The sequence below is a fragment of the Monopterus albus genome, unplaced genomic scaffold, assembly GCF_001952655.1.
Source record: "Monopterus albus unplaced genomic scaffold, M_albus_1.0 scaffold232.1, whole genome shotgun sequence".
NCBI lineage: Eukaryota > Metazoa > Chordata > Actinopteri > Synbranchiformes > Synbranchidae > Monopterus > Monopterus albus.
Window position 1 is genome coordinate 453,060 of NW_018128112.1, and position 12,430 is coordinate 465,489.

The following is a 12,430-nucleotide window of genomic DNA, read 5'->3' on the forward strand; positions in this document are numbered from 1 at the left end:
TCACTGTGCAGCTCTCAGTTCGCGCTGCCGAGCCAAGAGAAGGGATTGATGCGCACATAGCAGACGACTACCTCCGTGTAGTTTATTTAATTCTGTTTGTTGCTGATTACCAGATTGCCAGTTCGCATTGTCAAGCTGAGAGAAGTGCCATCCATCGTCACTCTGGGACAATAAAAGGCAACCTGTGTGAAACCAGTGGTCGGTGTCCATCTTAACCTACACACAACGCAGAGTATATGAGATCCTAGGGCGTGCAAGGAGTGCCACACATAGCAGCGCCCGTTACACAAGGCACACCCTTTACAATAGTTTTAACGCAGCATTTAACCCGCCTGCTGACACTGACACGCCCCGTTGGTAGAGCGATTTATGCCGTTTGCTAAAAAGCTTATTGTTATTCCAACATGGGGAAAGTCATCTTCATCTCGCTTGCAATTGCTGCCGTAGCAGCGCTACTTGGGGAGAGGATAATCACGTTAAGGTATTATTTAAAAATAAAAAACTTTGAAAAGGTTTTGTTGTGGCCACTTGCTCTAATATACCTTTTGTGTTGCACAAGAGCAAGAACCTTGGCTCACAGGGAGCTGGTCCAGAATCACCTGCCCAACTGTGTTGCACTCAAAAATCTGGGTAAGTAAGATGAGAACAAAATTAATCTAAAATGAAATTTGAGAAACTTTAAAAATAACTGCGCAAATGTCGTACTTTCAGATTATGGCGCGGAGGATATAACAGTCCTTGGAAACGGGCTCGCCTTTATCAGCACAGTAAGTATTTGAGTTGTAGAGCAGCTATACCAGTCAAAGATTAACCAAACGTGAAAAATTAACAACGGGGCAGTAAAAAAAGTCAACACCAGTGCAACCCCATTATGGCCAGTGTTAAGTGCCGTTCGCACCAGTCAGTGAGCGAACGAGAAAGAGGCGGACCAAGGTAGCCGACTTCGGTGCAAGCAGTGATTTATTATGTACAGTGATGATGAGAAATAACAAAATGCACAGAGGGAAATAGTGCGTAGTCCTGTCGATGAGTAGTAACCGGGTGTTGACCAACAGTAGGAGGTGAGGAGATGGAGAGCTGGGCCGAGCTGTGTAGGCTGGGTCACTCCTGGGCTGGTCGGTGGTGATGGTGGTTACTGAAGTTAGAGACAGACAAAGAGATGAAGGCAATAGTAGAACAGATAGGCGACTGTGCATTGACCTGCCTGGGAGGAGAGAGTGGAGCCACGGTGTGGAGGAACAGTCCCGGGGGGGGGACACAAAACAGTAGCTGGCTAGGGGATAAGGACATACAAAACAACGAAAGAGCACGGAGGAAAAAATGGTCTAGAGACTAGAACGAACTGGCAAGTGACTGAGTGAAACCAGGTAATATAGTGAGTGACCTAATCAAGTGCAGCTGGTGATAAGGGAGTGAGGAACAGGTGAACGTGATTAGTGTTAATGGGCAAGAGACAGTAGGAAAGGTGAGGGAGCAAACCTGACAGACAGACTCTTCCAGCTTAGAAGTGGAATATTTTAGTAAGGGCGTCTGACCAAACATGTTGTAATGTAAATAGGAAAATTGACTTTCTCACATAATATTGTTACAGATGTGCTTAACATAGCATACTGGTTAACATTCTTGATCCCATTTTAAAACTGCATGAATTTTCCATGAAGTTCCATCAATTCATTAGCTTTTTTTTCTTACTTGCATCTCTTAAAATGCAAGCAATGCCGTTTAGCCCACTTACAGAAGAGCTATGCCATTAAATATTTGCTGAAGTATAATGTCATTTATTGTACAAGTATGTTATGCTCTGTAAAATTTCTTATAGCCTGTTTTTAAAATCTCAAGGGTTTGAAGTATCCTGGAATGCCCTTCTCAGATGTGCCAGGAAAGATATTTTCCCTTGATCTACAAGATCCTCGGTTGAAACCAGTGGAGCTGCGAATGCCAAGAAATTTTGATCTGGAATCATTCAACCCCCATGGCATCAGTGTATACACCGATCCAAGCGGTGAAAGCATTTATTACTTGCGTGTGGTTGCACACATCACACATAACTTTCGATCTCTGCACAATTTGAGTGACATGTATAGCTATGTGCACAATTAGTAAATGATGTATTTTCATGTGAATAAGAAGGGGCGTCATTTTTGCAGAAAAAAATACGCCTACAAATGTGATTTTCAGTTTTGTTTCGAGCTTTTTCTTACAATGCTTTCCTTGTTTCTCATCAGATGACACAATATACCTGTTTGTTGTCAATCACCCTTCTCACAACAGCCAAGTAGAGCTGTTCAGATTTGTTGAGGATGATAACTCACTGGAGCATTTAAAAACCATAACACATGAACTTCTCCACAGGTACAGTATGGTGACAAATTTAAGGTATACCTACACTCTCAGTCACTGTGAAACAATAATTGTAAAACTTCCCCATGTCATAACATACTAAAACCATATGTTGTAGTCAGTTATATATTTATTGTATGTAATTAAAGTCATGTTTCAATTCTGATTTTTTCCCCCCCAGTGTAAATGATATTGTTGCAGTGGGAGTGGATAGCTTCTATGCAACCAATGACCACTACTTTTCCTATGAATTCCTTAAAACCATGGTTGAACCTTTGCTGGGTCAACCTTGGACAGATGTTGTGTACTACAGTCCCAATGATGTGAAAGTGGTTTCTCAGGGTTACTACATGGCAAATGGTATCAATATCTCACCAGACAAGAGGTAGGAATGATCTGCAAGTTTCTGGCTATATGGTAATTCATGTTTTAGATATGTGAATTTCTTCACTGTAATGTTCTTATCTTTTATAGGCATATATATGTGGTAGATATATTTGACCACAATGTGCATATGTTGGAGCGGAAAGAAGGCAATGGATTGGTCGCTGTGAAGGTAAATATTACCATATTTTTCATAGCATGTTTAAAGAATTAGTTTTTCCATTTCCACTGAATTAGTAGGCTTCATCAACATCAGTAATTAAATGTATTATACTTCTGGATTTATCATAGAACTGTGTTTTTTTTTTTTTTTGTGAAAAAAAAATGCATATTGACATTAGGGCTGGGCAGTATAGATGAAATCAGTAACTTGATATTAATAGGAAGAACATTTTCCAGTATTTATATCACAGGAATGAAGTCAAAATCATATATGAAATAATTAAATTGATATTAAGCGCAATAAGGTCTGTTCCACTGTTAAGGATTATGTTGGACAGCAGCTATTACATATTGTAAAACTTTGATGCCTCATTTTTACATTTTAGTTAGTAATTGATTAGTTGTCAGAATTTTGTGAGTCAGCAACGCAATATGATCTTATCATATACAATTCAAAGTCAGTAAATGATCATGTAGAATTATGCTGTAACTGTATTTTCAAAATAAATGTATAATATATGGATCTATCGATATAATTCTACATGCATGTGCAGTGATGAAGGGACTTGTGCTATGTCAAATGGAGTTTGTAAATCTACTGCTGTAAACCAACAGTTAACTTGTTACTGGGGGTAACTTCAGGAGTAGTTACATCAATTTTATTTCAAAATCTTTACTTTGAAAATCAAAATATCATGAATAATAAGGCACAGTAAAATCAACATATACCACTGTTAAACATTAAAGGAATTGATGAAATAAGTACAAAATAAGGTGAATTGCCTTTTAAGCTGATCAGGACACCACGATGAATGTATAATTATAATCTCACCAGTCTGTGGCTGTGGGATCGCTCTGTGACAACGTTGAAGTTGACCCTGAAACTGGTGACCTGTGGCTGGGCTGTCACCCTAATGGATGGAAATTGGTAGTGTATGACCCTATGGACCCACCAGGATCAGAGGTTTGTCTGTTTATTTTACCGGCTACAGTAGTAAACTATGTTAGGCAACATTACAGAATATAAAATTTATTTTGCTGTATATGTTCAGTGTTTCTATTTATATGCTCTCAACCTAAGCAGATGATCTGGTTTTTACTCTTATTCATCTTGTAATTTTTTCCCCCCCTCATCATTGTGTTTTCTTCAGGTTATCCGCATCCAGAACATTCACTCTGATCAGCCAGTGGTGACTCAGGTGTATGCTGATGACGGTCATGTGATCATGGCCTCTACTGTAGCAACTACCTATGAGGGAAAGTTGCTCATTGGTTCTGTGTTCCATAAGGCTATTGTGTGTGATTTGGTGGACAGTGGCTTTTTAAAGTCTGGGTAAAGTAGAAATAAAGATGTTTTAAGTTTGTCACACCACAGGGTAATGTGTTATTAATGTTATTATTAATTGAGGAAGCTCAATTTTGAAATAAGCCAACTGAAGAAATCCCACCCTTTCATTCTACTTCTCTCCAAAGCCACTCCTTCAAAACACACTGCACTGTGCACTGCCTGACTATTTACATTTCAGGAGAATAACAAATGTCCCCCCCAAAAAAAAGCAAAGCCTATAATTAACTGCCCTACAGGAATTTGGCCACCATGGTATCACTTTTCAGCCTCTTTCGTTCTCTGTTATCACTGTCAATCAAAAGCTACACCCATGTTCATTCTGGTTTTACTTCTTGCAGCACCCAACTTCTTCTTGAAACTTTCTTGAATACGGTCTCCGTTTGCGACAGAAAGCTTTTCTGCCATAGCTCGCTAGCTTTATCAATAAAAACAGAGCAGTAACACGTCTGCCTGCAACGCCTTGTGGGAGACTGTGGCTTTGTGCATCGAGTGCAAGGGCAGAGTGTGTGCAAGTAGAAAGTAGCTTGACAGGCAGATAGGCCATCCAGTGATTTTGCTTAGACTGAGTAAAATTACTGGCCAGGTGTTTTTTCAGCCCTGGTATTGCTACAGATGACAGATTTATCTCTTTATGTAATCAGTGCTTTTCATTTATTCAATGTCATCAGGATGAAAAGAAAAATTCAAGAAATTTAACAAAAAAAGCTGAAAGGAATTGCCTGCCTTTAACACTGAGGTAGCAACATTAATGTTACTTCTTTTCAAAAACAACTGTGGCTGCAAGGATTTGTCTGTGCTCATATCTAGTGCTCCTAAAAACAAACATTAGGCATAGAGCTCTGTGTGCGCTAGCTTATATAACATTACAATCCTGAACTCATGATGAATAGCTCCACAATTCAGCGCTTCATAGTTCTCAGTCTCTTCACGTTTGCATGTTTTCTGAAATTTATAATGTCTTAAACAAATCATTGATTTAATTGATGAAAGGAAAATTAAGATGAATTTTTGGCAAGGATATCAGGCAGGGCAATTATGATTTTTAAAATAGTCCACATAGATATTTCAGTACTTGCATGAGAAAAATGCAGTTTATCCAGTTACGTTAGACTGGCTGTGATAATGGTGTAAGAATGTAGCCCTCAGGAGTAGCTGAAAGAAGATGGGTGGTGGTAACCTGCTTTTATAGTACTGAGCCATTGGTACAAAATTCAGAATTAAGTGAAATGCCAAGATACTCAAGTCTTGTGGAGCAAGTACTTAAAAAATATAGTTTTTAATCAAGCAAGTTCATATAGTTGCTTTGTTGTGCATCAATATTTTTATGTCACCTGAAAATGTGAAGTCTACACATAGGCCTATGCAATGTGTTGTATATACTGAAATGTTTTTATGCTACAAAGGCTGTTGATTACAAATTGTCATAATCTTTATGTGTTTGGCTCGAAATGAAACAATAAAGAGACCCATGCAATAGCTGTGCTGTAATTCGTCTTTTGGTTCAACAAATGTGCACTAAAACAGTTGTCAGTATATACCCCAACAAGAACCTGCACAGAAAGTGAATCTATATAAATCTGGATGGTTAATGAAAAACTGTGTTCCAGTGCTTCCTTCAGTGTTTCTCATCTTGTTTTATCATCTTGCAGGTCTGTTCAGGCTCCTGTCTTCTGTTTACAGTATTCAAATTGCACACTTCCCAATTAACTTTTTGTTAACACGTCACTTGCTTTGTAGTGTTTTGATCCTTTCTTCTATAACTTTCTTCTATAGGCACAAATATTTTATTTCATGGTGTGTTGGTTGCACATTGAATGTGATTGAGATCCCTAAATAATTACTGGCTTTCCTTGTTTTAATATGACACAGAAATGACTCATGAGAAAGATAACTGTCATACCAATCTGAAATGGGTAAAAACTCTTTCAGATTACCTGAAGTAGTGATGGTAGATCTAATACTGCCGCTTGTCATGTACAGTATGCTTCAGCTCCATCTTTGGTGCAGCTATGGAATTGCACTTGGAAAGTGTTGCTGTTGATGACCTTTGATTTCTAAATATGGCTATGGTGAAGAAAACACTGCTCGCTGCTCTCGTTGCTGCATTTGCAGCGTTCATTGGACACAGATTTCTTAAGTTAAAGTAAGTTTTCATTATTTCAGAAGTAAATTAGAGATGATATATGGAGTGGAGTCAAAATTTAGTAAAACTGCTTCTCAGTGTTCACAGCCTTTGCTTACTACAGTAAGTTCAAGTGTGGGCATTCAGGAAGGGATACATTTACATGCATTTCTAAACCTTTAGTTTTTGTTTTTGACTAAGCCATATTTACCTTTTTCTACAGGGAAATAAGTCTTGCTTCCAGAGAAGTACCTGTGAAACACCTTCGCTGTCATTATATAAAGAATATCGGTATGCACTCATGTCAGTATCTTAATTTAGACATTTACAAAAATGTTCTGTAAGACAAACATGTTTTTGGTCTTTGGACCTTGCAGTTATGTGCAAAATGTGATCATAACTGTTTGGTCTAAAGTTCATGTAATTGACACTAGGTCAGCAGTGTGTCTTACACTTTGTTTTGTAATGTAAGAACTGAAAAAGGTGCATTTATTCTGTCTTTACTTTGTACAGAATGTGGGGCAGAGGATATTACAATACTCAAGGATGGACTGGCCTTCCTAAGCACAGTATGCTATAAATTTTAAGTTCACTTTAACACCACAAAGTTTAAATAGAGCTGCATAAATGTGAATTGCATGAATGTAATTTCTTTAATCAAACCTCTATAATATCAATTTTAAATGAATTGTGATTACCAATTGGTTAACTTAAATCTAAACCACATGCTTGCATGATGACTCCCTCAAGCAGAGATCTACAAAACTCTCTTATATGCAGTGTTTTCCACTCAGGGGTTAAAGTATCCTGGGATGCCTTCATTCTCCGATAAACCAGGGAAATTGTACATTTTGGATCTTCTGCACCCAAGGCCCATTCCAGTGGAGCTGCAAATCAAAGGAAAACTGGACCTCAGCTCATTCAACCCACATGGCATTAGTGTATACACTGATGAAGCAGGTGACATACAAATGAGGTGCAATATCTCAACTATGTAGCAAAGAGAAGAAAGAGTCTGTGCATGAGGTGATCACAATAAATTACTGACTTGTGGTAACTCATAGCAAAAGGCAGCGTTATGTAAATCAAATTTTGTAAAATCACTTTAAATAATCATTGCTTTTAAATCATCAAGTGGAAGTAATGCTCGCTGTGTTACAAAACAGTTAAGACAAAATGTTACCACAGAGGATAAGCCAATTTATGGGACGCAACTTGTGGCAGATATTGATGTGGTGGTGTGACTGATTATCAGCTGTAACGTCACAGCCATTGTACTACAACAGATATTTGAGCAAACGTCACGTTCTTAGCCGTTTCTAAATTACTCGTGGTCAGGTAATCCAGCTTCCATCAAACAGAGTCTCAGTAGTAGCAGAGACTTCTTTTTGTATCTACAAATATTTCACCAAACTTCAGAAGACAGCCTGTTTTTTGCCTGAGAAATAAGGGGAAAACGTTATCTGGTTTGAAATGAGTTTTTTATGTATTTTACTTTGGAGATTTGAATTTTAGCAAGTGGAACACTGGAAAAACCCTTATTCACGGTTGATTATCGCTTCTTGGGCAGTTTTCTTAAAGTTACAAACAAGTTTAAAGGGAGACATTAAGTAAGAAATAAGTAAGTTCAAGAAATAATAATGCACAACAAAAACACAAAACATATGTTATAAAGTTATAAACCATGTCATTTTCATGAACTCAAACCCAACCATTGCTATTTATGGTTTCTGTATTTCTGCAGTAATGCAATTTAATGTCTTAAATTTCAGTATAATTAGTAGTTTTTATTTGTAGATTCTACCAGGGGATTCATAAGAATGCAGTAAAATCCAGCACTACTGTTTGTAATTTGATCTCACTTATAGCAACATCACTGTTTACTGTGCACTCACTCTCTTGCTTTGCATTAAAACACTTCAGCTAGACAAGCAAATTCGCTTTTCTTGTGAAGCAGCCACAGGAAACACAATGTGTTTGTCACCAGCGTTAACACTGACCAGTTAAAAAGTGCATCCACAAAAGGCAAGGCAAGTTTATTTATATAGCAAATGTTCATATGTAACAGCAATTCAAAGTGCTTAACACAATGCACAATCATTTTCTGGGACCTGGAATGTTAAACCGCGCATGGTGTTACCACGTTAACCAGGAACGTTGCCAAATCAAACTGGCGTTGCCAAACTAGAACGATGACAGCTTAAAACCTAAGTTGCAATGGTGTGACAGTAATACCAGAACATACAGTATGTGTCCAATAAATAACAGAAAAGTTCAACCACACATTGCTGTTTCTTTTCAGATGAGTCTATATACCTGTTTGTTGTCAATCACCCTCAGTACAAAAGCCAAGTAGAGATCTTTCGTTTTGTTGAGGAGGACACACTTGTGCACCTGAAAACTATTACCCACCCCCTACTCCGCAGGTACATGATGTACTACATAATAACCCTTTCACACTGTTACACAGTTTACATTTCACACATGACAATCTTTGTATGTTTTTTATCATGTTTTTCAGTATCAATGACGTTGTTGCAGTCGGAGTAGAGAGCTTTTATGCCACAAATGATCGCGCCTTTCCCAGTGATTCACTTAACTTTCTGACCATCCTCCTGGGTCTGCCCTGGTGTGAAGTAGTGTACTACAGCCCAGGGGAAGTGAAGGTGGCAGCCAATGGGTTTCTATTGGCAAATGGCATCAACATATCTCCTGACAAACGGTTATTCTCAAGTCATTTCAGAAATCACCGATGATGTATATGCACAATCTTTTATACTGAATAATTCAACAGCATTGTGTTTGCTGTTATCCTAAAATAATAAAACAGAAATGCTCTTTTTTTACAGGTATATTTATGTTTCAGATTTATTAGACCATGACATAGACGTTTTTGAGAGACAAGAAGGGAAAGACTTAGTATATATTAAGGTAATACAGTGTCTTCCTTCCTAATTGTTCACCATTTTGGGAATGAGCCAGTTGCTTTCTTGCAGGCTCACATGAGAAGATCATAACACTCTTTTAATATGAATCTACAACCAGAAGTTAGCTTAGCATAAAGACTGGAAACTAAAAACCTGATATTGTTGGTTTTATACTTCAGTTTTTGTACAGATTCAACAAGCGAGTTATAACATTTAATTGAGCTTTAGAGCTGTTAGCAGATGGATTTTCTTTTGACTGGGCCAGATAAAATGTTTCCCTCAGTTTCAAGTCTTTATGCTAAGCTAAGGTAACCACCTGCTGTCTGTAGCTTCATATTTAGTGTACAGACTTGAAATCTGTATTAATCGGAACAGCAAAATAAGCAAATAAACATATCTCAAAATGTTGAACGACTAGCACTGTGCTTTTATACAATTTAATTCTAAAAGCAATATTGTACATGCTTTACTCATATTTTGTACCAGTATTTCTAGAGGACAGAATACAATTACTAGGTCTCATTTACTGTATGTAATGTTTCCAACCAGTCTGTAGCTGTTGGGTCACTCTGTGATAACATCGAGGTGGACCACAGGACTGGAGACATATGGCTGGGCTGTCATCCAAATGCCATTAAGTTTTTAAATTATGACCCAGAAGATCCACCTGGCTCTGAGGTCAGATTTCTTCTCTTTTTTTTAATTATTATTACTGTATCTTCATTATTGTTTTAAATTTCCTGATAATTATATTGGTATATTTTCCCCAGGTCATCCAGATAAAGAACATTCACTCCGAGCAGCCAGTGGTGAGCCAGGTGTATGCTGATAATGGCCATGTGATCATGGCCTCTGCTGTAGCAGCTCCCTATGCAGGAAAGTTACTTATTGGCTCTGTTTTCCACAAAGCCTTGTTATGTGATTTGAAATGATCAGTACAGTATATTCTCTATCTATGATCACTGCTAAAATGTTGTCACGTTGATTTATGAATAAACAAATTCTTTATTTGTTGTTTGCAAAAAGAAGAGATACCTGAGACTGGCCCATTGTGTGTATCTCTGGAATGTTGACAAGTTGCATAAATAAAATGTCACCATGAGGCAGGTAACCGTCTGAGAGTGCAGCCTCAACATCATTTGTTCTCTTGATATATAACAGTATTTGTGAGGTTTTTTTGTACAAAATTCCTTCCCCCAACACAACCTGCCTGGTTCCACAGTGTTGGTAAAGATGAAGAAGCAAAGATAAAGTTTTAGAAACAACCTTTTACCCCTTTTCATCTTTATTAATTAACACATCTTCCTCTACTACCTTGGATACTGTAAACCTAGTCCTCCTGCCATCAGGCTTTTGTACACTTCGCTGTTCTGTGGAAATTCTGGTAGGTACTTTGAAGATACCAGGATTTACTGAATCAACTGCACAACTGTCTTTGTTACCATCATCATCCGTCCGCTCAGGGTCGTCACTGCTTTCTTCTATTAAAGGACATTCCATCTCTTGATCGCCTTTGTCCTTACCAACATTTGCATTGAGGAACAATTCACTGATACTGATCATGCGCCTGTGCCGTGGCGAGTGCTCCAGTGTCTGGATTGCCAAGATGTCACTGCAGCTCTTTGAGCGATTCATGTTTTCTGCAGCCTTTTTATTCTTTGCCATGATTCCAATTGACTTGATGACTGTGCTGTAGTCTTCCCCCTCCTCAGACAGGAAGTTGAAGATGTCAATGACAGTTGGCTTTATGTCTGGCTCGGGTTTTTCCACCGCAGGCTGGGGTTCCTCATCATAGATGTGCCTGTGCCTGTGTCTTCTTTTCTTTAGCACCTTGTGAGCTTCAACTACCATGTGGACATTCCAGCTGAAGAAGAGAGAGAGCCAGGCCAGGCCCATGTACATCCATAACTCGGCAAATACTCTGTACAGTCTGGGGTAGTCTATGTTTGGATTTACACCTGTAATTGAAGGATATGCCTTTTGTAACATGACTTTTATAACAAAGGAAACAAAAATTTCAGACCCACAAATAACCAGAGAAACGTTAACCTTAAATGAAATTTAACTCTAACCTACCTGCCACATAATCTCCAAAACCAACAGTTGTGAGTGTGATGAAAGAGAAGTAGAGGCCTTCCAAGTAGGTCCATCCTTCCATATACATTAAAATAATTGGAGGGATCACCAGGTGTAGCACCAGGCCCCATAACAGGAATAAGGCTGAGCAGGTAAACTGGACCATTTTCTGACATAAAGCAAATAAGAGAACATAAAATCTTTACGTGATTATACATTTTTATGGAATTGCCTTTGTAGTGCTGCACCCAGATAACAATGAGCTCCACTGTTCAGTCATTTCTTACCACTGAAACACCTTTACGAATCATAACCTGGGACAGACGCTTGGCCCGGTCTCCAAAAAATGAACCCAGTTCACTTATCCATACCAGACATAGTGGGATCCCACACAGGCCATACAGAATGCAGAACACACGGCCGCCTTGGGTCTTAGGAGCAACATTACCATAACCTAGATGGTAAAAAAAAAGTTAAATCACAACATTAAAAGGCATATCCTTCAATTACAATTAATTGAGATTTTGAGGAGATGTAAGAAACTATATTACTCTAAAGTATTAGAGGATAATAAAAATAACATGAGAGGTACTTGGAATATATTAAATAAATTGATTAGAAACAGTTCCAGCAAGAGTAACTACCCTCAATATTTTATGGATAATGATACACCGGTTAATAGATTGGAGGATGTAGTAGATAAGTTTAATAGGTTTTTTGTGAATGTTGGTCCTGGTTTAGCAAGAAGCATTTGTACAGATGATACATCCGTCACTATAAATAATAATACAATCGAAAGGAACATGGGTTCTATGTTTCTGAAGCCCATAGTTGAAAAGGAAATTATAGAGATAGTGAATAAATGTGGTAACAAAACATCTAGTGATAGTGATGGTATCACTATGACAACTGTTAAATGGGTAATTGAAGGGATATGCAAACCATTAACCCATATGTTTAACATGTCGCTTCGACTTAGGCAGTTCCCCAATAATATGAAAATAGCAAAGGTGATTCCACTGTATAAATCTGGTGATAAGCACAACTTCACAAATTATAGACCAGTTTCTC

At 38.1% G+C, this 12,430-nt stretch overlaps 3 protein-coding genes across 4 annotated transcripts in view; 2 read left to right on the forward strand and 1 right to left on the reverse strand.

Annotated features, from left to right (window-relative positions):
* Nucleotides 1–82: 82 nt before the first annotated feature.
* LOC109971685 (serum paraoxonase/arylesterase 2-like) lies at nucleotides 83–4,283 on the forward strand. The gene is made up of 9 exons (XM_020620083.1): nucleotides 83–481; nucleotides 560–630; nucleotides 712–767; nucleotides 1,840–2,002; nucleotides 2,226–2,352; nucleotides 2,522–2,725; nucleotides 2,815–2,896; nucleotides 3,722–3,850; nucleotides 4,038–4,283. The coding sequence occupies exons 1-9, from the start codon at nucleotides 405–407 to the stop codon at nucleotides 4,221–4,223; spliced, it is 1,095 nt and encodes a 364-aa protein (XP_020475739.1). The 5' UTR covers nucleotides 83–404; the 3' UTR covers nucleotides 4,224–4,283.
* A 1,560-nt stretch (nucleotides 4,284–5,843) lies between these two features.
* On the forward strand, nucleotides 5,844–10,229 carry LOC109971674 (serum paraoxonase/arylesterase 2-like). Its single transcript, XM_020620068.1, has 9 exons — nucleotides 5,844–6,377; nucleotides 6,580–6,647; nucleotides 6,870–6,925; nucleotides 7,151–7,316; nucleotides 8,659–8,782; nucleotides 8,878–9,078; nucleotides 9,206–9,287; nucleotides 9,833–9,961; nucleotides 10,054–10,229. Exons 1-9 carry the CDS (start codon nucleotides 6,295–6,297, stop codon nucleotides 10,213–10,215), a joined length of 1,071 nt encoding a protein of 356 aa, XP_020475724.1. The 5' UTR covers nucleotides 5,844–6,294; the 3' UTR covers nucleotides 10,216–10,229.
* Nucleotides 10,230–10,550: 321 nt separating this feature from the next.
* LOC109971673 (potassium channel subfamily K member 5-like) overlaps nucleotides 10,551–12,430 on the reverse strand; it is a 10,620-nt gene continuing 8,740 nt past the window's right edge. For both annotated transcript variants that reach the window (XM_020620067.1, XM_020620066.1), the window contains 3 exons: nucleotides 11,647–11,813; nucleotides 11,360–11,528; nucleotides 10,551–11,241 (listed from right to left, as the gene is read on the reverse strand). In XM_020620067.1, the coding sequence (XP_020475723.1) occupies nucleotides 10,553–11,241; nucleotides 11,360–11,528; nucleotides 11,647–11,813 (1,025 nt within the window). In that variant the 3' untranslated portion in view covers nucleotides 10,551–10,552. The remainder of the gene's footprint in view (nucleotides 11,242–11,359; nucleotides 11,529–11,646; nucleotides 11,814–12,430) is intronic.